Genomic DNA, 20,120 nt, shown 5'->3' with positions numbered 1-20,120 from the left:
CTGAGGGTCTTTTTATGGGTAAAAACGCTCGATTTTTGACAAAAAAAACATGAAACGGCCTATTCAGCTCTAGCGTGATATTTTAGAAATTTCTCAAGCTAACAACCTCATATTTGTTGTTATGAACTCACAAGTAGCGTTTCTCAGTAGTTACAGAGCATTTTTGTGAGTATCAGCCTTAGTTTCCATAAAAAAAAAAAAATTGGCCGACATTATATTTTCGCATGAAAATGCTATGTCAGGCTTTTATTCTAATTCATAAAAAACAAAAAACAAATTTTTTTGAAAAAGCGCTCCTGTAACTACGGGGCGAATTCATTTACAATGATTGGGGTGAAAAAATTGGTAGTCTACCACAAGTAGATGAGAAGTGAAGACCTTCGTCGCGTGGTTACCGTCCTTGAAAATCATATTCTGAAAAAATGGTGATTGAAAGTTTGTGAAATGTTTCTGTAAAAAAGATGAAGACAGATGGCCAAATAAAGATGATATGAGTGCTCCTGTATTGTTCACAGACTTCTTGAAATGGTTCAGTTACTCATTCTCCCCCGTCTCCCATCAGTCCAGCTCCGTACACCTCCCCCTCCTGGTCTTCTTGCTGCTCCAGCTGGCGTTGACGACCCGCACATCTTGCCCTACGGGCTGCCACAGCGGCCACAGCTGTTGCTTTCTCTGCTTTCTGAATCCTAACCTTGTCTTTCTTGGCCAAAGCAGCCTCCATGAGATCAGTTATTGGCAAGCTCATGTGGTCCATGACCTGTGCCAGTGCAAAGTTGCCTCTGTTGAACTTCGCAACAGCCTCAGCGGTGGCTGCTTCCACCCGGCCTTTCCCAACAAAGATTTCTTTGGGGCAGTGTCCCCACATGACATTGTGCAGAGACTCGTTACTGTTCTGGGTTTTGCCATGGGCCACGCGCTTGAGAAGAATGGGATTGGTCATTCTTCTGTAGATGGGCAGAACAGCATGCGAGACTTCCCTGGACAAGGCGGTGCCGTTGTGCTCTGCGTGTGGAGGTGGTGGTTGCTCTTCTGCCCTGGCTCTTTGAAAAAAGCACCATGAGGCTGGCCCAGCTGGACATCTGTCATGGTGAGGGTCCTCGTCAGTTGAAGTTACATGGAAGAAAGTGGCCCAGATCGCCTGCTCCATGGCTCGCTGATCTTCAAGGTTGTTGAGGATCGCGCTACGGAAGTAGTTTTGCAAGCGTTGGCACTTTTCCTTGGTTAGTCGCCCCTCCCCTCTTCCACCAAGCCTTTCATCCTTTGCTGCCTTGCGGAGAGCTGTGCCCATTCTCTTGGGGAGGTGGTTGGTACATTCCAGCTTGGTGATGGGACGTGTGGGACCGTAGGGCTGAGCTGCAGCCACAGCATTGAAAGCCGTAGAATCTCCGTCCGACAGCATAGTTCTGTACCTGAGGTTGTGACGCTCAACAGACCTGCAGCACAGTAAAAATCAGAAAGCCCATTGTGTAGGCAAGCAAATTGTGCACCTCTACTTGCAGAACACAATTTATGAGTTCAGGATTTGCTTATAAAGTTATAAAGGGGGGGGGGGGTGTTGTGTTACAAAATATTTTCACAGTAGTATTGTTTTGTTCTTGTTTTGTTATAAAAGGCTATAAATGAACTTTGTTATTGTTACTAATTCATAATCGAATCTTCGTGCACTCTCTCTCTCTCTCTCTGTTCTGAACTTCAAAAATTAAAAGATAGGCTATGGTGGGGGTATACAGATTATATTCTTACCTTCCCCATAACTCCAACGCTGCATCCCTCTCCATAGACTTTGCAGATCCCTGGTGGTTGATGCTGCACTCAGCCCGGTGTTGCTGCTCCCATCGCAGTTGTTGGGCAGGGGTCATCTCCTCCAATTTCTCCTTATTCATGGCACATGTGTGGCAGTAGGTGGATTTTACAGAGAAGTCGAGCACCAACCCAGTGAGAACGTCAACCACCACTCCTACACCATAATGTGATGAAAAACCCCTTTTATGCCAGGTGCCATCAAAGGCAACATCTACCCAAAGAATACCGTCATCTTCTTCCCAGGCAGCGTCTTCATCCTCTTCGTCAAACTGGACATCTGCTCTACCTTGAGGAAAGGTCTGCCTGTATGCAACATTTACATGCTCAACAGTTTCCACCAGTGTGACATTTGTTACGGCCAAGATGCTGGCATTGACCTTTTTATCAATTCTTTGATATGAGCTTTTGTTCATCACGGGCATGCCAAACACTGTGCACAGCTTTTCCACACTTGAGTACCCACTGCCAATCTCATGCGAGTATAGGACAATCTGTTTGTTCACGTCAAAGGGAACATTCTTCATGTGGTTGCGGTTGCTCTCTCTAGGTGAAGAAAATTCTGACCGTCTGTACTGGCAGCTGTCACAGCAAAGTGCTAACTCTTGGGACAAGCCCATGGATTCTCCAACGCGTATCGTTAAATGTCCTGCTTCGCATTCCGGGCACTTCACATCCGATAATAGCGAGTTGAGCTGACCACACTCAACGATACACCATGTACGTTTCGGTTCAGCAGGCACATCGGCTGGCACTTGTGCGTTCTGCAAGTCATCGGCACCACTGAATCTTCTTAGCTTCTTCGCAGAGGCTGAAGCACCCTCTATTTCCTGCTGGTTGTCGTGTATATCGCACAACACTGGCCGAGGTTCGACTTGAAGTCGATGAGAAAAATGTGCATCACCTCCACCATCCAAAACGACACACTCCGCTGCGCCAACTTCGCGGGGCGCGTTTTCATCGCCCGTGGACTTTTCTTGTTCGGCTATTCGAGCTAATGCAAGCTGCTTCTTCCTCTTGCCCGATGCCTGCCCCACAAACCTCTTTCTATCGTTGAATTTTGCAGTGAACATTGCTGGCCGACTGATAGACGGTAGTGTAATTCGATCGACAAACCGATGTTGTGTTTACAGCGGATAAGGCTTGTTGCGCATGCGCCAGTAGCCATGGTAAGTTACAATGACCAACCAGAGAAGAGCTCTCATAGATCGACGGTCAATCTTGCAAATCCGGGAATTCCTGTCGCGGATAGTATGCTTGTGCTCTGACAGTTGAGCGAAAATAACGGGCTATTTTTGGGTATTGTTGACGTCACCAGCAAACGGGAATTCCCGATGGATCGTGTCGAGTGCAACGAGTTTGTCTTCTTGGAAGAAAAGTGGCTGTTTCAAGCCCTTGAAAACATCGATTTTTCAGCAAGTTTTCTGACTTTTATCACTCATGCATGTGCACTCACTTTGAAATTCATCACTTTATTGCAAAAAATACGATACAATTGACAAAATAAACATGACACAATGAATCTAGGGTGTTCAAAGTACCTAATATTGCAGGAAACCCAAAACACATTTTGGAAGGATTTTAGTAAAAAAATTCGTGCCACCTCTTCCCTTAATTTGTCGCCCTGTACAGAACTTCCCAGTTGTGAAAAAATCGCATATTTGCCTGACTTTACAGTCCAATACCTCCAAATGTATAATTCTAACAGGCTTCAAAATTTGCACAGCAATTCTATAAGTACTTTTACATTTCAAACCCGAACTATAAGAACACTGCTTAATTTTGAAGCTGTTTACAGCACTCTAAAAAATGCCTTCTGTGCACTATTCACGCTTAGGACAGTGGGCCTCCCTATGTGTGTGTGTGTGTGATAGAAACTTTAACATTTCCGAGTCTATGGATTACGTCAGTCTCGGTCAAAAGTGTTTGACGTGTGTGATAGAAACTATTTGAAGACGTCACATTATGACGTAAGAGGGTTAGACGTCACGCAAAGGAATTACTAAAAGTCTCGGTCTTTGTTATTGTGAGCGGGCCGAGACTACTTGGCAGATCCAGGGTCTCGCTTTCTTGCACAGTTTCACCTATATGCTTACTGTGTGTGTGTGTGTGTGTGTGTGTGTGTGTGTGTGTGTGTGTGTGTGTGTGTGTGTGTGTGTGTGTGTGTGTGTATGTGTGACGGAGTGATTGAGTTTGTGTTACTGTTTGTCGATTTCTTACGTGAGCCTTGAAGGCTTCGCCTCTTGTTTTAGCCTAGCAGTTGCTGTCGATGCCTGAATGCATAAAATGTATACCGGGAGAGTGCCCACAACCTACTTTTGTTTTGTGTTAGTAGTATCTGCATTGACGAGTTTTCTAGTTGACCGATTTCAAAGACATTTCCTAGGTAAGTTTCTCTTATATCAGAGTATACTGGACACTTAAAAAGAAAGTGGTGCTCGTTTTCGTGAGGGTATCTGCAAAGTGGGCAAACATGGGAACCGTTTGCAGAATATCTCTGTTTGTTGCACATCAGGGGTGAAACCCCAAGTCTGAGTTTTGTGAACACTTTTTGGATATATGGATTGTCTATTTGGTCAAGGTACTTTTCTCTTCCAAAGTCAGGTTTAAACAATTTGTATGTGTCATACCTCTCACTGTCTTCTAGCTTACTATGCCAGTTCTGGGTAAAGCAGTCTTTTAGGCGTTGTTGAAAAGCCTTGATAAAGTGTTTTTCGTTGCCGACATAGCCGTACGTCCACACATGTCCAAACCCATTTTCACATAGAAGGTTTCTGACCCTAGCGGACCAATTGACTGTCCCTCTGTCTGCCATGTTCCTCATCATCACATGGGCCACTTTTACATATCTTGTGTTGGGGAGGCGATTTAGCCGCAACCAATATTTAACGCATCTGGTAGCAGCGAGGACTGATAGGGGAAATCTACCGAGTTCTCCGTATACCATGCAGTTGGGACTTTGGGGGGAAACACCTATTATCCGTTTGCATGCGAACATGTGTACCTTTTCAATGTTAGAGCAATCAAAACAACCCCACATTTCTGAACCGTATAGCAATATGGGGGTAATCTGTGTATCAAAGAGTGTGAAAAAAAGGTTTAGATCATAGCATCCAATATTCCACAAAACTCTAAAAATGTCGATAACACCACGCTTAGCTCGTACAATAGAGTCTTCAAAGCATCGTTGGATGGAAACTTTGGTGGTCAAGGTTAAGCCGAGATATTTATACGAGTTGGTAACGTACATGTTGTCGTGACCAAATGTCCAGGCTTCGTTTTTCCCCAAGTATCCACCGTTGCGAAATACCAACACTTTTGTTTTTTCTTTGTTTACCTTTAAACCTAATCTGTTGGCAACTTCATGCAATATATTTAACTGGTTTTGTAGTCCCACCGGTGTCACTGAAAGCAATGCTATGTCGTCAGCAAACATCATGATAAATAGTTCAATTTCACCCGGAAGAAGTTGAATTCCATGCCTCCCTTTTAGAATCATTTCAGACGCAAGTTCGTAAATCAAAAAAGAGAACAGGATTGGGCTTGCCAAGCATCCTTGTTTGAGACCTTGCATACACTCAAAAAAGGCCGTGTAGTCAGAGTTAGAGAGAGAGAGAGAGAGAGAGAGAGAGAGAGAGAGAGAGAGAGAGTGGCAGTGGGAGAGGGAGAGAGAAGTGTTAATCAAAGAAAAGATAAACATGTCCTTTCTGGAAGTTTTATGTATACCATTTAATACACCGACAAACATTTAAAATAGCATTTCAGTAAAGTAAGTGTAAGCAAGAACATTACTAGACAAAAAGGTTCCTACAGAAGTGCAAAGTGTATAGGATTGACCACCGGTCTTCATCGGGTGAGAAATGAAATAGAATATTAATCAATCATTACATTGTTTCTAGGCTAGACATCACAATGTGAACATTTCACATTTCAACCATAATGATTATTACTAATACTAGCTGACAGTATCAACACTTTTATCAAAATTTAACTGAAGTTAACATTCATTTAAGCATGACTGATACTTACCACAAGAAGAAGTATAAATCTGAAGTTTCTCCACAATAGTCGAAAGTCAGTCTTTCCTCAAGAAAATTCCAGAGCAAAGTGAAATTGTACACAGCGGTATTCTGATAGTCATTCTGATATTAACTGTATCTGTTGCGTGGGAAGTTCCCTTATCCTGGACTCACAGAGCGATTCCAGATGTTGGGTTGTAAACTTCCCACTCCTTGGTGACAGCTGACTGCTCTCAAAGCAAAAAGCAGGCTCTGGCACTATAACCCCTTTTTACCACCAGAGCAGGCCACTCCTAGCCGGTGTAACTATAACCACAGGGTGTTATCAGGCACTTGTTGCACTGTGGCGGGTGGAGGGGTGAGAGTTTATCACATTTCACCAAACCACAAGCCTGTGCTGATGAAACATAGGCTTGTGGCTGGGCACTGACTCGCTGTAACCCATGCCTTCAGTTTAAAATCAAAACAGCGTGCTTCTGTGTGTGTGGTTGTGGCTTTGAAAGGCAGAGGGTGAAAGCTTAGCGCATAAACCATTTATCCTCCATAACTCAGTTGTTATGTCATATTTTTGACTCAGAAAAATACCATTGTAATAGTTGAATTACGCTTTATCAGAAAATATAAAATTTGAAAAATCAAATATTTTGAGATATATGGTTGTGACTTTAAACAGACGAAATGTGGATGTTTTTTTTCCACACGTCTGGTTAGCCAAAACGTACGCAGAACCACGTGACATAGTGCTGGGAAATAACGCTGAGTACATGGTGAAAGCTGAATGACGTCATGATCTAGCTCGCTGGTTGACGAAAAGACACAGGAAACCCATCCTGAACTCAGGTCAAATCATTTAGGAACCTACGCTAACATGATGGCGCGAGCTTCCATTCAAATTTAGCTTAGGCAACGAAGGTTCGATGACGTCATCCAATAGTCACATCACAGAAGGAAATGTACAAAGGCTGAACGTAGCCCATTTTAGCTCGACTTATTAGACAGATAGGCTTGAGGAGAATGATAATAACAAAGTTATTACCAGAGTGCAGACCTCAATGATCGTGAGAACGCACAATTTATTGTTTTCTGATGGTTATAACCGGAAGCTGCTTTCGATAATGGGGCAGACAACTCCCGTAAACCCTTCGAGGCTTACTTCCCTTCTATTGTCGTTAGTTTCATGGCTGACGAACAGTTGTTACTTACGTTCACATGCAGCTATCGAGCGGACGTCAGCCTGCCGTCACTTAGCCAAAATGAAATGTTTCTCCGCTAAATTCAAGTGGCATAGTTATTTCGATGGAGACAAACAACTGAAGCAGATTTGTCTGAAGAGCGGCATATGGCATGGCCGGAGCAAAATGGTAAGTCTCTACGCTGCCATTAAACTAATGACAACAAAGAAGGGAAGTAAGCCTCGAAGGGTTTACGGGAGTTGTCTGCCCCATTATCGAAAGATACTTCCGGTTATAACCATCAGGAAACAATAAATTGTGCGTTCTTACGATCATTGAGGTCTGCACTCTGGTAATAACTTTGTTATTATCATTCTCCTCAAGCCTATCTGTCTAATAAGTCGAGCTAAAATGGGCTACGTTCAGCCATAGATGTGTATTGACAGGATCGCCAACTCGTTGCGCGCGCTCACCAAGTAGCGGAAAGCGGAAAAGACGATTTTGACAGTAACTTTACTTCCGGTGCAGTCTTTCAACACATGGAGAAGAAGGAGAATTTCGAAGGGGAGGTGGAGTTTGTGGCTGAGGTATGTGAAAAGGAAACAAAGCAATACAAAAAGATCATTGCTGATGATTGAAATGAGTCATGTGAATCAACAATAAAGATTGATTGTGGACGGCACGTCATTATTTTTGTTTTTAACACTTGAAACGCGAGAGCATCTGACACACTGGTAAATCCGAAGCTGTGCACGCAAGCTGATCAGCAGATCGTTTTTCTGCAGAATTCTCGCCCACATCGGCCACTATTTTAGCTCAGCGAACCGACAAATTTGCAACAGAACAATTTCTGAATGTTAGAAATTCGGCTGTAGATTTATAGATACCCCTTCTATTCCATGGTTGTTGTTTTTTCAGGGGGAAAGTACCGACATCTCAATCGCTGAAAAGATGACAGCATCACCACAAAAGAAACTCCAAGAATTGCCAAAAGTAAGTAAAAATATTGACAGATCTATGTAAATGACTTTGAAAATTTAGAACTGGAACAACAGATATTCAAGAAATAACCGATAAGTGATATATTATAACTGAACCATTGATTGATTTGAATGTACATCATGCATGGAAGTTAAAAATGGTGCAGGAACTGAAGTCAGATCAACACATCAAAAAGATCAGTGCAATATATTTGTTTTCTCACCCCTCTAGCATAATTCTGTTTTGATATATGCTTGATGTCTTCTGTTGTTTTTAAATTCATTGTCACTTCTAAATTGCATGCTTTATTGCAGAACGCTTGTTCTTTCTGCCTTTCAACTGCCTTTCACCGGAGCTCAGAGAGCTTATCGACCTATTCTCCACCAGATCGTTCAACTTCAAACGTCTATCAACTGCCATTGATAGCTATCATCCAGCTATTTGTATGGACAGTTAGACTTATTTCTCTAGAAATTTAGTTTTACTAAGGGTTTATTCTGCTTTTTTTCAGACATTCCGTCCCGCACCAGAATTGCCAGAGGTTGTTGCAACTACAACTTTGAAGAACTGTGTCGTGATGTACAGCAGCTTCCCGAGTCGTGGTGCCTCGCGAAGAACGAGGTGAACCAGGTGGTTAAGGTTGTTGTGCTGGAGCCTGGAGGCCAGCTTGGTTAAGGTTTGACTTTGAGTCAGCATTTTCAGTGATTTTTCTACGCAGCCGATGGTGTTTGGATTTAAAGTGTAAAGGAAAAAGTCCCTCCCGAAGCAGCGTGCTGCAGTTTAGACTGGCTTGGCGACAGTGTTGAAGTGAGTGACAAGTAACATTTTCAGTAAATCGCTTTGTGTTACAATTATTCAACACCAATTCTGAGCCAAGAGAATGAATTTTTTTTTTCATTTGGAATGTTGTGTTTTATAGGTTAGGTGTAAAAAATTGGATTTGACTGTAAAGCTCTTTAGCAGAGAATGTAAATAAACTTGACCAAGAAATTATTGCGACAAATTTCAAACTCCCAAATTAAAGCATTGATTAATTCCCGTTAATTAATTAATTAAATTAAATGTCACAAGAATTTATGCTTTAAAGTGGGTGCAACATGTTGAAACTTTGTTTGAGAATGTAACTACTTCATTGATTAAATATATGCATGTGTATGAATAGGAATCTTTCTTGTGTCAAATTGTGCGAATTGAGACTGAGTGAGATAGTGAATGTTGGTACATTACAGGGCCGGACTAAGCAAAGAGGAGTGGGGGGGGGGGGGGGGGTGGGGGGGTTGCCAGTGGTGGTCCAGGGGGATGTTCCTCTGCCCCTTGTGGGGGTCAGGGGGCGAAGCCCCCTTAAGCTGAAGGGTAGGTCATATTCTGAGATAGGAAAATGGTCGCTCCTTGCATGAAACGGCATAAAATAAACAATAATACATTTTTTGTAAATAAGTGAGGTACATGTTTAGGTTGGGGAGGGGGGGTTGCGCAACCCCCATAACCCCCGCCCGGTAGCCCTAGTCCGGCCCTGCATTAATTGTCACTGTATGGTGTGTGTGTGTGTGTCACTGTGACCAAAGATACATATGCTCTATTTGAGTTCATACAACTTCCAATTCCATTCAAACGTTAACAAAGTGTTGCTTTCTTTCTTTATTTGGTGTTTAACGTCGTTTTCAACCATTCAAGGTTATAACAAAGTGTTGCTGGTATGCGACTGAACATGTTCTATTAGGAAAGCAAAGCAAATTCCAGTGTACATAGTGGTCAACATAAAAACAATCAGACGCATCGATGCAAGACATTTATCAAGTGGCTGACAATTGATTTTGAAATGAAAACTGTTTGCAAAATATCTCGCTGTCAAAATTATATCTTGAACAAGTACACAAAAGGTTTGAACCATAGCAAAATGAATATGTTTCAATTTTTCATGTTGCAGATTTAAATTTACATGGACTCATGAAAATACAGAACAGGCACTGAACAAGCCATGTGATACAATACTGAACCAAATAGGAAGAGAAGTACATTTTAACGACAGCAGATTTTAACACCAAAAATCGACACCTAAGACAACAATCAAGAAGTTCAAATTCAATGTACATGCACTTGATCAGATAGGATAGTTTGTACTGCATGAAGAAAGATCATACACAACACACTACAGAGATCCTTCCTGATTGTTCTCAACATTGTATGTTTTCAGCTTTTTCCTCAGTCTTTTCTTTCCATGTACATTTCATTTTGTCCATCATTGTCTTCAGTTTGTGGTGGAGTCTTATTTAAAAAAAACCAGAACATTTTGCAAAGTGTCTTCTTGAACAGCTTGTGAAAGATCAAATGAATACAAAGTGTCATAAAAACACACCGGAACAGCATCACTGTTCCTGCATGGTTCAATAAAGTCATCTGCTTTAGCCTGTGTGTTGATGCACAGGTTTCCCAGAAAATATGTTCCATGGACATCAAATCACCAAAGGGAAGTAATCGCTCTTTATGCATACGACATGTGTAATAGATTAAGCGAGAGTTGTACGGAACCGTTTCTCCTGGCACGAGAGGATGAAAGTCGCTTGTATATTTCAATGCTTGTTATTCTCTCAGGTGCCAGGAGAAAAGGTTTTGTACAACTCTCGCTTACTCTATTACACAGTCATGTCGTATGAATAAAGAGCAATTACTTCCCTTTGGTTATTTGATATCATCAACGCTTTGCCTCATTCTGCTTAAGATTTCTGCTTTGTGTTGCATGGACAGACACATCTGCAATACATTGGGCTTGACAAAGGTCAGTTTGCCCTTGTTCAGCATGCTTGTCATGTCAGGGGTGGTTTCACTCTCTTCACTGTAGAATTCAGGTGCGCAAGTCAGGGCTTCCAAACACTGCAATTTCTCATCTCTGTACGCACTCTTTTGGAGACACCAAACTCTCTGTTTTAGCTTTTTGGCAACACATCCTCCAACATACTTTGCATTGTCCTCTTCATCCTCTTTGATTTCTAATGCACTTACTGGTTCCCTAGTTTTTCTTCATAGGCCTTTAAGACACCAACAGTATAAACATGTTCAAGGCAATCCAGGCTGAAACTTCAGGGGATACTGTCAACTCAGTAATGCCTGAATGCTGGGTTGAAAAAGCAGAGTAGTACCTGGCCCACGCCTTCTCCTTGGCAGCATTCCCAACCTTGCCTCAGGGAACTAGGCAGTCATGAAGAAGCAGAAGTTTCTCTTCCAGATCTGCACCTAAAACACAGAAAATAAAATATTATAATTAAAACACACAAATATAGCAGAAATCAACCCAAGAGTGAAACTGAAGATGTAGATGCATGCACACAATCAAAACCAACAACACACCACAACAACCCAAAACTACACTTTACATGAATGGATGTGAACATATTAAATTTTGTATTCCATTTGTCGTTATAGAACGTGTTGACAAACCACTTTCATGATTCCTTATCATGTCTTTCAACTATGACATGTGCTATTAATGATCCTATAAAACACATGAAATATTGTAGTGGCAGGCATGAACCTAAAATATTTGTAAACAGTAGCCTCTCTGTGCAACGAAGCAGTAGTTTTGCTCGAAAACTATGAATGAAAGTGATCTTTCAGGTACTGGGACTTTGCAAGCTGATTTTTTTTATATCGCCTTACTCAAAAACTTACTTTTCAATTACTGAATTGGTCGACAAGCCCTCTGAGCTCCGGTGAAAGGCAGTTGTCATTCTTGATAGATGCACAAGCGTTCTGCAATAAAGCATGCAATTTAGAAGTGACAATGAATTTAAAAACAACAGAAGACATCAAGCATATATCAAAACAGAATTATGCTGGAGGGGAAAGAAAACAAATATATTGCACTGATCTTTTTGATGTGTTGATCTGACTTCAGTTCCTGCACCATTTTTAACTTCCATGCATGATGTACATTCAAATCAATCAATGGTTCAGTCTGTTATAATATATCACTTATCGGTTATTTCTTGAATATCTGTTGTTCCAGTTCTAAATTTTCATAGTCTTTTACATAGATCTGTCAATATTTTTACTTACTTTTGGCAATTCTTGGAGTTTCTTTTGTGGTGATGCTGTCATCTTTTCAGCGATTGAGATGTCGATCGGTACTTTCCCCCTGAAAAAAACAACAACCATGGAATAGAAAGGGTATCTATAAATCTACAGCCGAATTTCTAACATTCAGAAATTGTTCTGTTGCAAATTTGTCGGTTCGCTGAGCTAAAATAGTGGCCGATGTGAGCGAGAATTCTGCAGAAAAACGATCTGCTGATCAGCTTGCGTGCACAGCTTCGGATTTACCAGTGTGTCAGATGCTCTCGCGTTTCAAGTGTTAAAAACAAAAATAATGACGTGCCGTCCACAATCAATCTTTATTGTTGATTCACATGACTCATTTCAATCATCAGCAATGATCTTTTTGTATTGCTTTGTTTGCTTTTCACATACCTCAGCCACAAACTCCACCTCCCCTTCGAAATTCTCCTTCTTCTCCATGTGTTGAAAGACTGCACCGGAAGTAAAGTTACTGTCAAAACCTCTCGCAGCCGCAGACGGGAGTTCGAAACAGGGCCAGCGTTGGCGCGCGCGCAGAGTTGGCGATCCTGTCAAGGGATATCTATGGTTCAGCCTTTTAGTCCAAGCATATTAGAGAACAACGTTGAAGTGACAATGACTAGGTTTAAAATGTCCCTTATCAGAAAGTTCAACCTCAGTCCTTTGATGTTTATTAAACACATTTTCATATAAAGTTGGCGCTTCATATGGAAAAGTGGCTTTGAAATTGACCCTAATCCTTCTTTGGGCTCTGTAACTGTCGTTTGGGGCTATGGTTGTAAAACGGTATCTACTGGTCACCCCAATGTATAAACTGAAAACTCTTTCTGCACCAGAACACGCAGAAAGGATTGTATCTGCCTGATGTCTGATGCTTTTCAAAATCCCCAACCACTAACACCTTCAAAACGGACATTAACTGACACTGTTGTTTTTCCCTATATAATCCTTACTATTTTTCCGAGACGTCGTCCTGTTGTGTATTTAGCTTGCCACAACCTCATACATGGTCCTAAAAGTTAAAGTTGAAGAAAATACTAAAGATAAATGAACAAGCTGACGCAATGTCATTCGCACCGTGAATCCCCCCATGGGAACATACTAAAGTCTGGTTCCAAATAGGCTCAATTTCCTTCTATTTCTTTGTATTTCTGCCTCGTAGGGGTAGGGGTGTTCAAACCAAAGGCACCTTTAAACCAAAATTCAAATCACACATCTTACAATACTAAGACACTCAGCAGTGAAAGGGTGTCTGCTGGAAAAAATTCCAAACAATCCTAAAAGTACTTCACTACTAAACGTGCTTTTAAAAAGAGCCGTTATTTTTCCCTCTATAATCAGTATTGTGTTTTCTGCGAACATGTAGTCTATTTAGATGGTTGTCATGTGCACATGAGTTGCTAAAGCGTTTTCAGTTGGGCATATGTCGAAAAGCAAAGAATTAGCCCTTTGAAAACCATCAGAACTGTCACACAAAAATAACATTTACCTATCTCACCAACTGACCAAACATAGGGCTTTTCCTTATGTATTATGTATTGTCGTGTTTTTTTTAGCATACTTGTGAAAACAGCCACCACTGTTGTAAATGATACTTTAAAGAGCATTATTTCATTTTTACAGTTGAAGGACAACCTGGACTGCCGTATATTACAGCTGTTTTACAATCAGCCAAAATTTCTTAACAAACGTATGTTAAGAACAACTCCCATAGTGAAATTGAAGGAAAACAAAGTGAAAATCCCCCTGCCATAGAGGAGCTAAAGAATCAACAATAAACGACTGCATGGATAGCTTGATGCACGAATGCATTGCGGACATGTTTGTCTCCAACCAAGAGAAAGTTCCAAAAAATCCCTTTTGTGCTTCTTATTATACAGTGACGTCAAAGACAGCCTTTTCTGCTGTTCATACATTCAGGGGTTATGGTTACACTAAACGACGTAGTTGTAGCCATACTGCCATCCAGATTTATTTTTTCCTTGCGAGCAGTCACAGGGTGTTTGTGCTGTCTGCCAACCGTCAGACGACCCCGCCCAAGTCTGTTAAGGGACCTTTTGACCGTTATAGAACGCGTCTTTTTGATTTTTTAGCACATTTGGAAACGGTTGATTTTTATCCCTACCATTGTTTCCAAACATTATATAGGAATGTTTTGTGAACAACGGATAATAGCCGCTACTCGCATGTGTAGCAAAAGTGAGCGTACATACTCACCCTGGTCGTACAGCCGTTGTCCGTTGCCCGTCTTCATCTGTCTGTACAAATCATTACCTTTGGATTTTTCTCGAACGCTATGAAGTGAAGAAACACCAAATGTTGCAAAATGTTGTATGACCCCAAGAGCTCAAAAAAGATACTTGAGAACCTTGACCTTACCTTAAGGTCAAGGTCACAGGGAGAATGAATGTGGTCTAAAAACTGCAAAATTTCACATTGTGCCAGTTTTCTGGAAAACAAATTAAAAACAGCGGGCTTAGTTTTGTATGGTATACAAGAAAAAGAAAGCCTTATCTTCTGATACCATTTTGGTTGACCTCGCTTCAATGTCAAGGTCACAGGAGTCCTTCAAAGTTGAATTGTATACATGTTTTGAAGTGACCTTGACCCTGAACTATGAAAAAAATCTTTCAAACTTCATAATTGTGTGGGGCACATGTTATATACTGATATTGAGCCACATTTAGTCACATATCATCAAGGTCAAGGTCACTTTGCCCCTTATGAAATGTGACTGAAACGGGCAATTGAATCACTAAAAGTGACAATGTCTCTTTGTAGAAAGTGCCAATAAGTTTGTTTATGCTTCCTATGTCTTGAATTGATAGCCTTGTGATGTGTGACCTTTGATGATCTTGACCTTGGCCAAAGGTCATGTGTAATTTGGTAGGAAAAATCTGTAAACCAGTTCTAATAGTGTACAATGTCCTTGCCAGCTTCAGTTGTTAGACCTTCACCTTCAAGGTCACCTGAAGGTCAAGGTCACTTTAAGACAAAGGTCAAGCATGAGAGTCGCATGGGCTTTGCTTTGTTAAGATTTTTTACCAAGACACATGGATTTCTTTACCCGGCTTGGTCACATTTTTCATAGGGGTCAATGTGACCTTGACCCTAACGATATGTGACCAGATGTGGCTCACTATGAAATTCTAACAAACGCCCCACTCAGTGTTTAAGTTTGTAAGAGATATCGTCCATAGTAAAGTTAAAGGGGCAAGCTCACATCAAAATATGTCTACAATTCAACTTTGAAGGGCTCCTCTGACCTTGACATTGAAGCGAGGTCAACCAAAATGGTATCAGAAGATAAGGCTTTCTTTTTCTTGTATACCATACAAAACTAAGCCCGCTGTTTTTAATTTGTTTTCCAGAAAACTGGCACAATGTGAAATTTTGCAGTTTTTAGACCACATTCATTCTCCCTGTGACCTTGACCTTAAGGTAAGGTCAAGGTTCTCAAGTATCTTTTTTGAGCTCTTGGGGTCATACAACATTTTGCAACATTTGGTGTTTCTTCACTTCATAGCGTTCGAGAAAAATCCAAAGGTAATGTTCAGTACAGACAGATAAAGACGGGCAACGGACAACGGCTGGACGACCAGGGTGAGTATGTACGCTCACTTTTGCTACACATGCGAGTAGCGGCTATTATCCGTTGTTCACAAAACATTCCTATATAATGTTTGGAAACAATGGTAGGGATAAAAATCAACCGTTTCCAACTGTGCCAAAAAATCAAAAAGACGCGTTCTATAACGGTCAAACGGTCCCTTAACAGACTTGGGCGGGGTCATCTAACGGTTGGCAGACAGCACAAACACCCTGTGACTGCTCGCAAGGAAAAAAATAAATCTGGATGGCAGTATGGCTACAACTACGTCGTTTAGTGTAACCATAACCCCTGAATGTATGAACAGCAGAAAAGGCTGTCTTTGACGTCACTGTATAATAAGAAGCACAAAAGGGATTTTTTGGAACTTTCTCTTGGTTGGAGACAAACATGTCCGCAATGCATTCGTGCATCAAGCTATCCATGCAGTCGTTTATTGTTGATTATTCCCCCCTCTGCTTCTTTACCTCTGTAAACTTGTAGGGGTAGTTATTTTTCGATAATGACCCAGCAACCAAACAAATAACGACCCAGCAACAGCCTGAATCCTCGATAGTGCAATGGGTTGAGAAGCTGTTCTGTTTCGGTACTACTTTTTTCGACTGAAAAGTTCCGAACGCTCTAACGTACGAAGTATACATCTCTGGAGCAAACAATACAAACATACCGCATCTAAATTAACAACTACAGGCCTGAACACATGAATCTCCATATAAAATCCATGAGTTCGGTTGTTTTCTGAGTCTAGATCAGACGTTCATCACAAGCAATTTCCCAAGGCAAGTAACTCATACTTTGTCTAGCGACAAGAGTAGTTCCCCTTCTTTTCACTCAGTTTCTTCGACAACAGACTGCAATCCGACGGTCAGTTTTCAACAATATTTCATTTAATAAACAGATCACACGCAACCAAATGCACACATCTCATCAATTTAAACAACACAAAGCGGTTTCATACACTATTTTCCCCAGAAAACTTAACTTCATACAGTTTTTAACGTTGGAACACGGGTGCAAAAGTTCGTCTGCTAGTCCCATTTGACGAAAAAACATTATCCTAAACGATACCAAAACATATACAGAACACACAATATCTGCCTTTGCCGCCACAGCAGAATAACAGCATATCCGTGTACTTGATTTTAGCCCAAAATAGGAAAACTGACAAGAAGTGTTAACAGAATGGAATGATTTGCACGGAACTATACAACCGCGCATTAATCGATCGCCTGCGCAGGTTGACTGGTTGAGAGAATAGGATTCGATCAAACTTTCGCAAAAAAACTCCTCTTTTCTTTGAATAACTGAAGAAAGGAGGAATAAAGAGGTTACACACCTCGTCTCAGTGATTATAAAAAATAATGGTCTCAGTTCGCGGTCATGAAAAAGCTCGCTAAAGCTCGCATTTTTCATGATCCGCTAACTTCGACCATTATTTTTGATAATCACTGAGACTCGGCATGTAACCTCTACTTCTTTAGCTCCTCTATGGCAGGGGGATTTTCACTTTGTTTTCCTTCAATTTCACTATGGGAGTTGTTCTTAACATACGTTTGTTAAGAAATTTTGGCTGATTGTAAAACAGCTGTAATATACGGCAGTCCAGGTTGTCCTTCAACTGTAAAAATGAAATAATGCTCTTTAAAGTATCATTTACAACAGTGGTGGCTGTTTTCACAAGTATGCTAAAAAAAACACGACAATACATAATACATAAGGAAAAGCCCTATGTTTGGTCAGTTGGTGAGATAGGTAAATGTTATTTTTGTGTGACAGTTCTGATGGTTTTCAAAGGGCTAATTCTTTGCTTTTCGACATATGCCCAACTGAAAACGCTTTAGCAACTCATGTGCACATGACAACCATCTAAATAGACTACATGTTCGCAGAAAACACAATACTGATTATAGAGGGAAAAATAACGGCTCTTTTTAAAAGCACGTTTAGTAGTGAAGTACTTTTAGGATTGTTTGGAATATTTTACCAGCAGACACCCTTTCACTGCTGAGTGTCTTAGTATTGTAAGATGTGTGATTTGAATTTTGGTTTAAAGGTGCCTTTGGTTTGAACACCCCTACCCCTACGAGGCAGAAATACAAAGAAATAGAAGGAAATTGAGCCTATTTGGAACCAGACTTTAGTATGTTCCCATGGGGGGGATTCACGGTGCGAATGACACTGCGTCAGCTTGTTCATTTATCTTTAGTATTTTCTTCAACTTTAACTTTTAGGACCATGTATGAGGTTGTGGCAAGCTAAATACACAACAGGACGACGTCTCGGAAAAATAGTAAGGATTATATAGGGAAAAACAACAGTGTCAGTTAATGTCCGTTTTGAAGGTGTTAGTGGTTGGGGATTTTGAAAAGCATCAGACATCAGGCAGATACAATCCTTTCTGCGTGTTCTGGTGCAGAAAGAGTTTTCAGTTTATACATTGGGGTGACCAGTAGATACCGTTTTACAACCATAGCCCCAAACGACATTTACAGAGCCCAATGAAGGATTAGGGTCAATTTCAAAGCCACTTTTCCATATGAAGCGCCAACTTTATATGAAAATGTGTTTAATAAACATCAAAGGACTGAGGTTGAACTTTCTGATAAGGGACATTTTAAACCTAGTCATTGTCACTTCAACGTTCCCTTCACTAAAGTGGCTAAGATGCCTGGACTATTTGTACATTTCCTTCTGTGATGTGACTATTGGATGACGTCATCGAACCTTCGTTGCCTAAGCTAAATTTGAATGGAAGCTCGCGCCATCATGTTAGCGTAGGTTCCTAAATGAGGTCAAATGAGTTCCTTCTGCAACGAGATCTGAGTTGCCGAGATTGGGCTTACTTCTTCATGGGTTTGACGTCACAGTTTCAATCGAATGCGTCATCCGCATTACATTCATGAAAATCTTACTGTTCTTTGGGATTGACAAGGTTTTCCCGGCTATACCTTACTCTACGTTGGCTGTGTGGGGTTTTCCCACCACCAATGGGCATCGATCCTGATCCAGAGTTTGTGGCAAACACCGAATGTCATGAAAGTCGTGATTTTACTGTATATTGCTGTTGGTGAGTGCAAAAGTTCCTACTCTTTAGAGCTGAACAAAGAAGCGCTCTGCGCTGGACAATTGTCGAATCGCGTTTTGTTTGTATGTGTGCATGAATGGTTTTGTGTGTTTGTGGTGGTGTGGGTGTGTGTAGGTGTGAGGTGTGTGTGTGTGAGTGCTTGTGCGTGTGTGTGTGTGTGAGTGTGTGTACGCGTGTGTGTGTGTGATCACAGGCAGAAGGTATCGTTCAATGGACCACCACTATCATAGAAAGACTACAAGGTATGTCACAAAGCTTCGAGTCTTCTTTGTTCTTGGAGTCTTTTCCTGGGAAAACAATATTGTTCAAGATGTTTTTGCCTCTTCCTACAGTCTGTGCAAGGTCAAATAGATAGAGCTGAATGATTGTACCTTTTATTTTCAGCTGCCGTCCGCTTCGGGTTGTTTTTAAGCATCATTTGGACGAATCTTTATTTGCGAACCGCTACCCCGAATCATTGGCAAATCATGCATGCCGCACCGAATATGCAAACTAGCGCAAATTGATCTAAAGATTATGAAAATATTGCGCAGCAAAGGGAAGCTACCCACGGGAGTTTCACTTTCGGTTTTGGGCGAAGAACCGTTTGCTAAATCAAAAAATATCCGGTTATCAACCAATGAGCGCATCGGACTACAATCTCCTCGGGTTAGAACCGTTCAAGCTTTCAGAATCGAAGTGATACCGGCGACAGACACGTTTGGTCGCACAGAATACGGTTTAAAAACATGCGGCCGACAGGCAGCTAAACATAAAAGGTACAGATCGTTAGAACATTCTTTTATCCTGGTATTTATACAGTTACAAAGGTCCTCGACATTGGCAACTATTTGTTGCATATTTTTTTAAAGTAAGTGGAGCAAGACTCGAAGCTTTGTGACATACCTCGTTGTCTGTCTATGATAGTGGTGGTCCAGTGAACGATTAGGGGGATGGAAGGGGGAAGTTAGTACACATTTTGCAGAAACCTGTCCGCAGCAATCGCATGCAGCCAGCAGTGTGGGGCATGGTTGAATGGGGGTGGAAGAAGAATAAGGGTGTGTCTTACACGTAGTTGGGATCGAGTTCCTTTGTCTTGCACGTAGTTTAGGTCGAGCTGGTTGGAGACTAAGTGTGTGTCTTGCACATATTTTAGAGCGAGTTGGTTGAAGAATAAGTGTGTGTCTTGCACGTAGTTTGGAGCGAGTTGGTTGAAGGATAAGTGTGTGTCTTGTACGTAGTTTAGAGCGAGTTGGTTGAAGAATAAGTGTGTGTCTTGCACGTAGTTTGGAGCGAGTTGGTTGAAGGATAAGTGTGTCTTGCACGTAGTTTGGAGCGAGTTGGTTGAAGAATAAGTGTGTGTCTTGCACGTAGTTTGGAGCGAGTTGGTTGAAGAATAAGTG

General features: G+C 41.3%; 2 protein-coding genes and 1 long non-coding RNA gene across 6 annotated transcripts in view; 1 reads left to right on the top strand and 2 right to left on the bottom strand.

Moving 5' to 3' along the window:
* Window positions 1–538: 538 nt before the first annotated feature.
* On the bottom strand, window positions 539–3,054 carry LOC138946774 (uncharacterized). Its single transcript, XM_070318177.1, has 2 exons — window positions 1,744–3,054; window positions 539–1,433 (listed from the first exon to the last, which is right to left on the bottom strand). The coding sequence occupies exons 1-2, from the start codon at window positions 2,871–2,873 to the stop codon at window positions 539–541; spliced, it is 2,025 nt and encodes a 674-aa protein (XP_070174278.1). The 5' UTR covers window positions 2,874–3,054.
* A 6,523-nt stretch (window positions 3,055–9,577) lies between these two features.
* On the bottom strand, window positions 9,578–12,613 carry LOC138947720 (uncharacterized). Of its 2 annotated transcripts, XR_011449772.1 has the most exons (4): window positions 12,437–12,613; window positions 12,026–12,104; window positions 11,639–11,719; window positions 9,578–11,203 (listed from the first exon to the last, which is right to left on the bottom strand). It is a non-coding gene; the product is annotated as an uncharacterized lncRNA (long non-coding RNA). The 2 variants fall into 2 exon arrangements; XR_011449771.1 differs by having other exon boundaries at window positions 12,026–12,613.
* Window positions 12,614–18,398: 5,785 nt separating this feature from the next.
* The window catches only part of LOC138947718 (uncharacterized), a 19,177-nt gene continuing 17,455 nt past the window's right edge, over window positions 18,399–20,120 (top strand). The window contains exon 1 of one of the 3 annotated variants that reach the window (XM_070319258.1): window positions 18,399–18,720. In XM_070319258.1, the coding sequence (XP_070175359.1) occupies window positions 18,687–18,720 (34 nt within the window). In that variant the 5' untranslated portion in view covers window positions 18,399–18,686. The remainder of the gene's footprint in view (window positions 18,721–20,120) is intronic. The other 2 variants (XM_070319259.1, XM_070319257.1) reach the window with 2 other exon arrangements.

The sequence above is a fragment of the Littorina saxatilis genome, linkage group LG14 (genome assembly GCF_037325665.1).
Source record: "Littorina saxatilis isolate snail1 linkage group LG14, US_GU_Lsax_2.0, whole genome shotgun sequence".
In the NCBI taxonomy this organism is placed as follows: domain Eukaryota; kingdom Metazoa; phylum Mollusca; class Gastropoda; order Littorinimorpha; family Littorinidae; genus Littorina; species Littorina saxatilis.
Note: the sequence above shows the minus strand (reverse complement) of the source record. Positions and strands in the feature narration are given on the sequence as shown.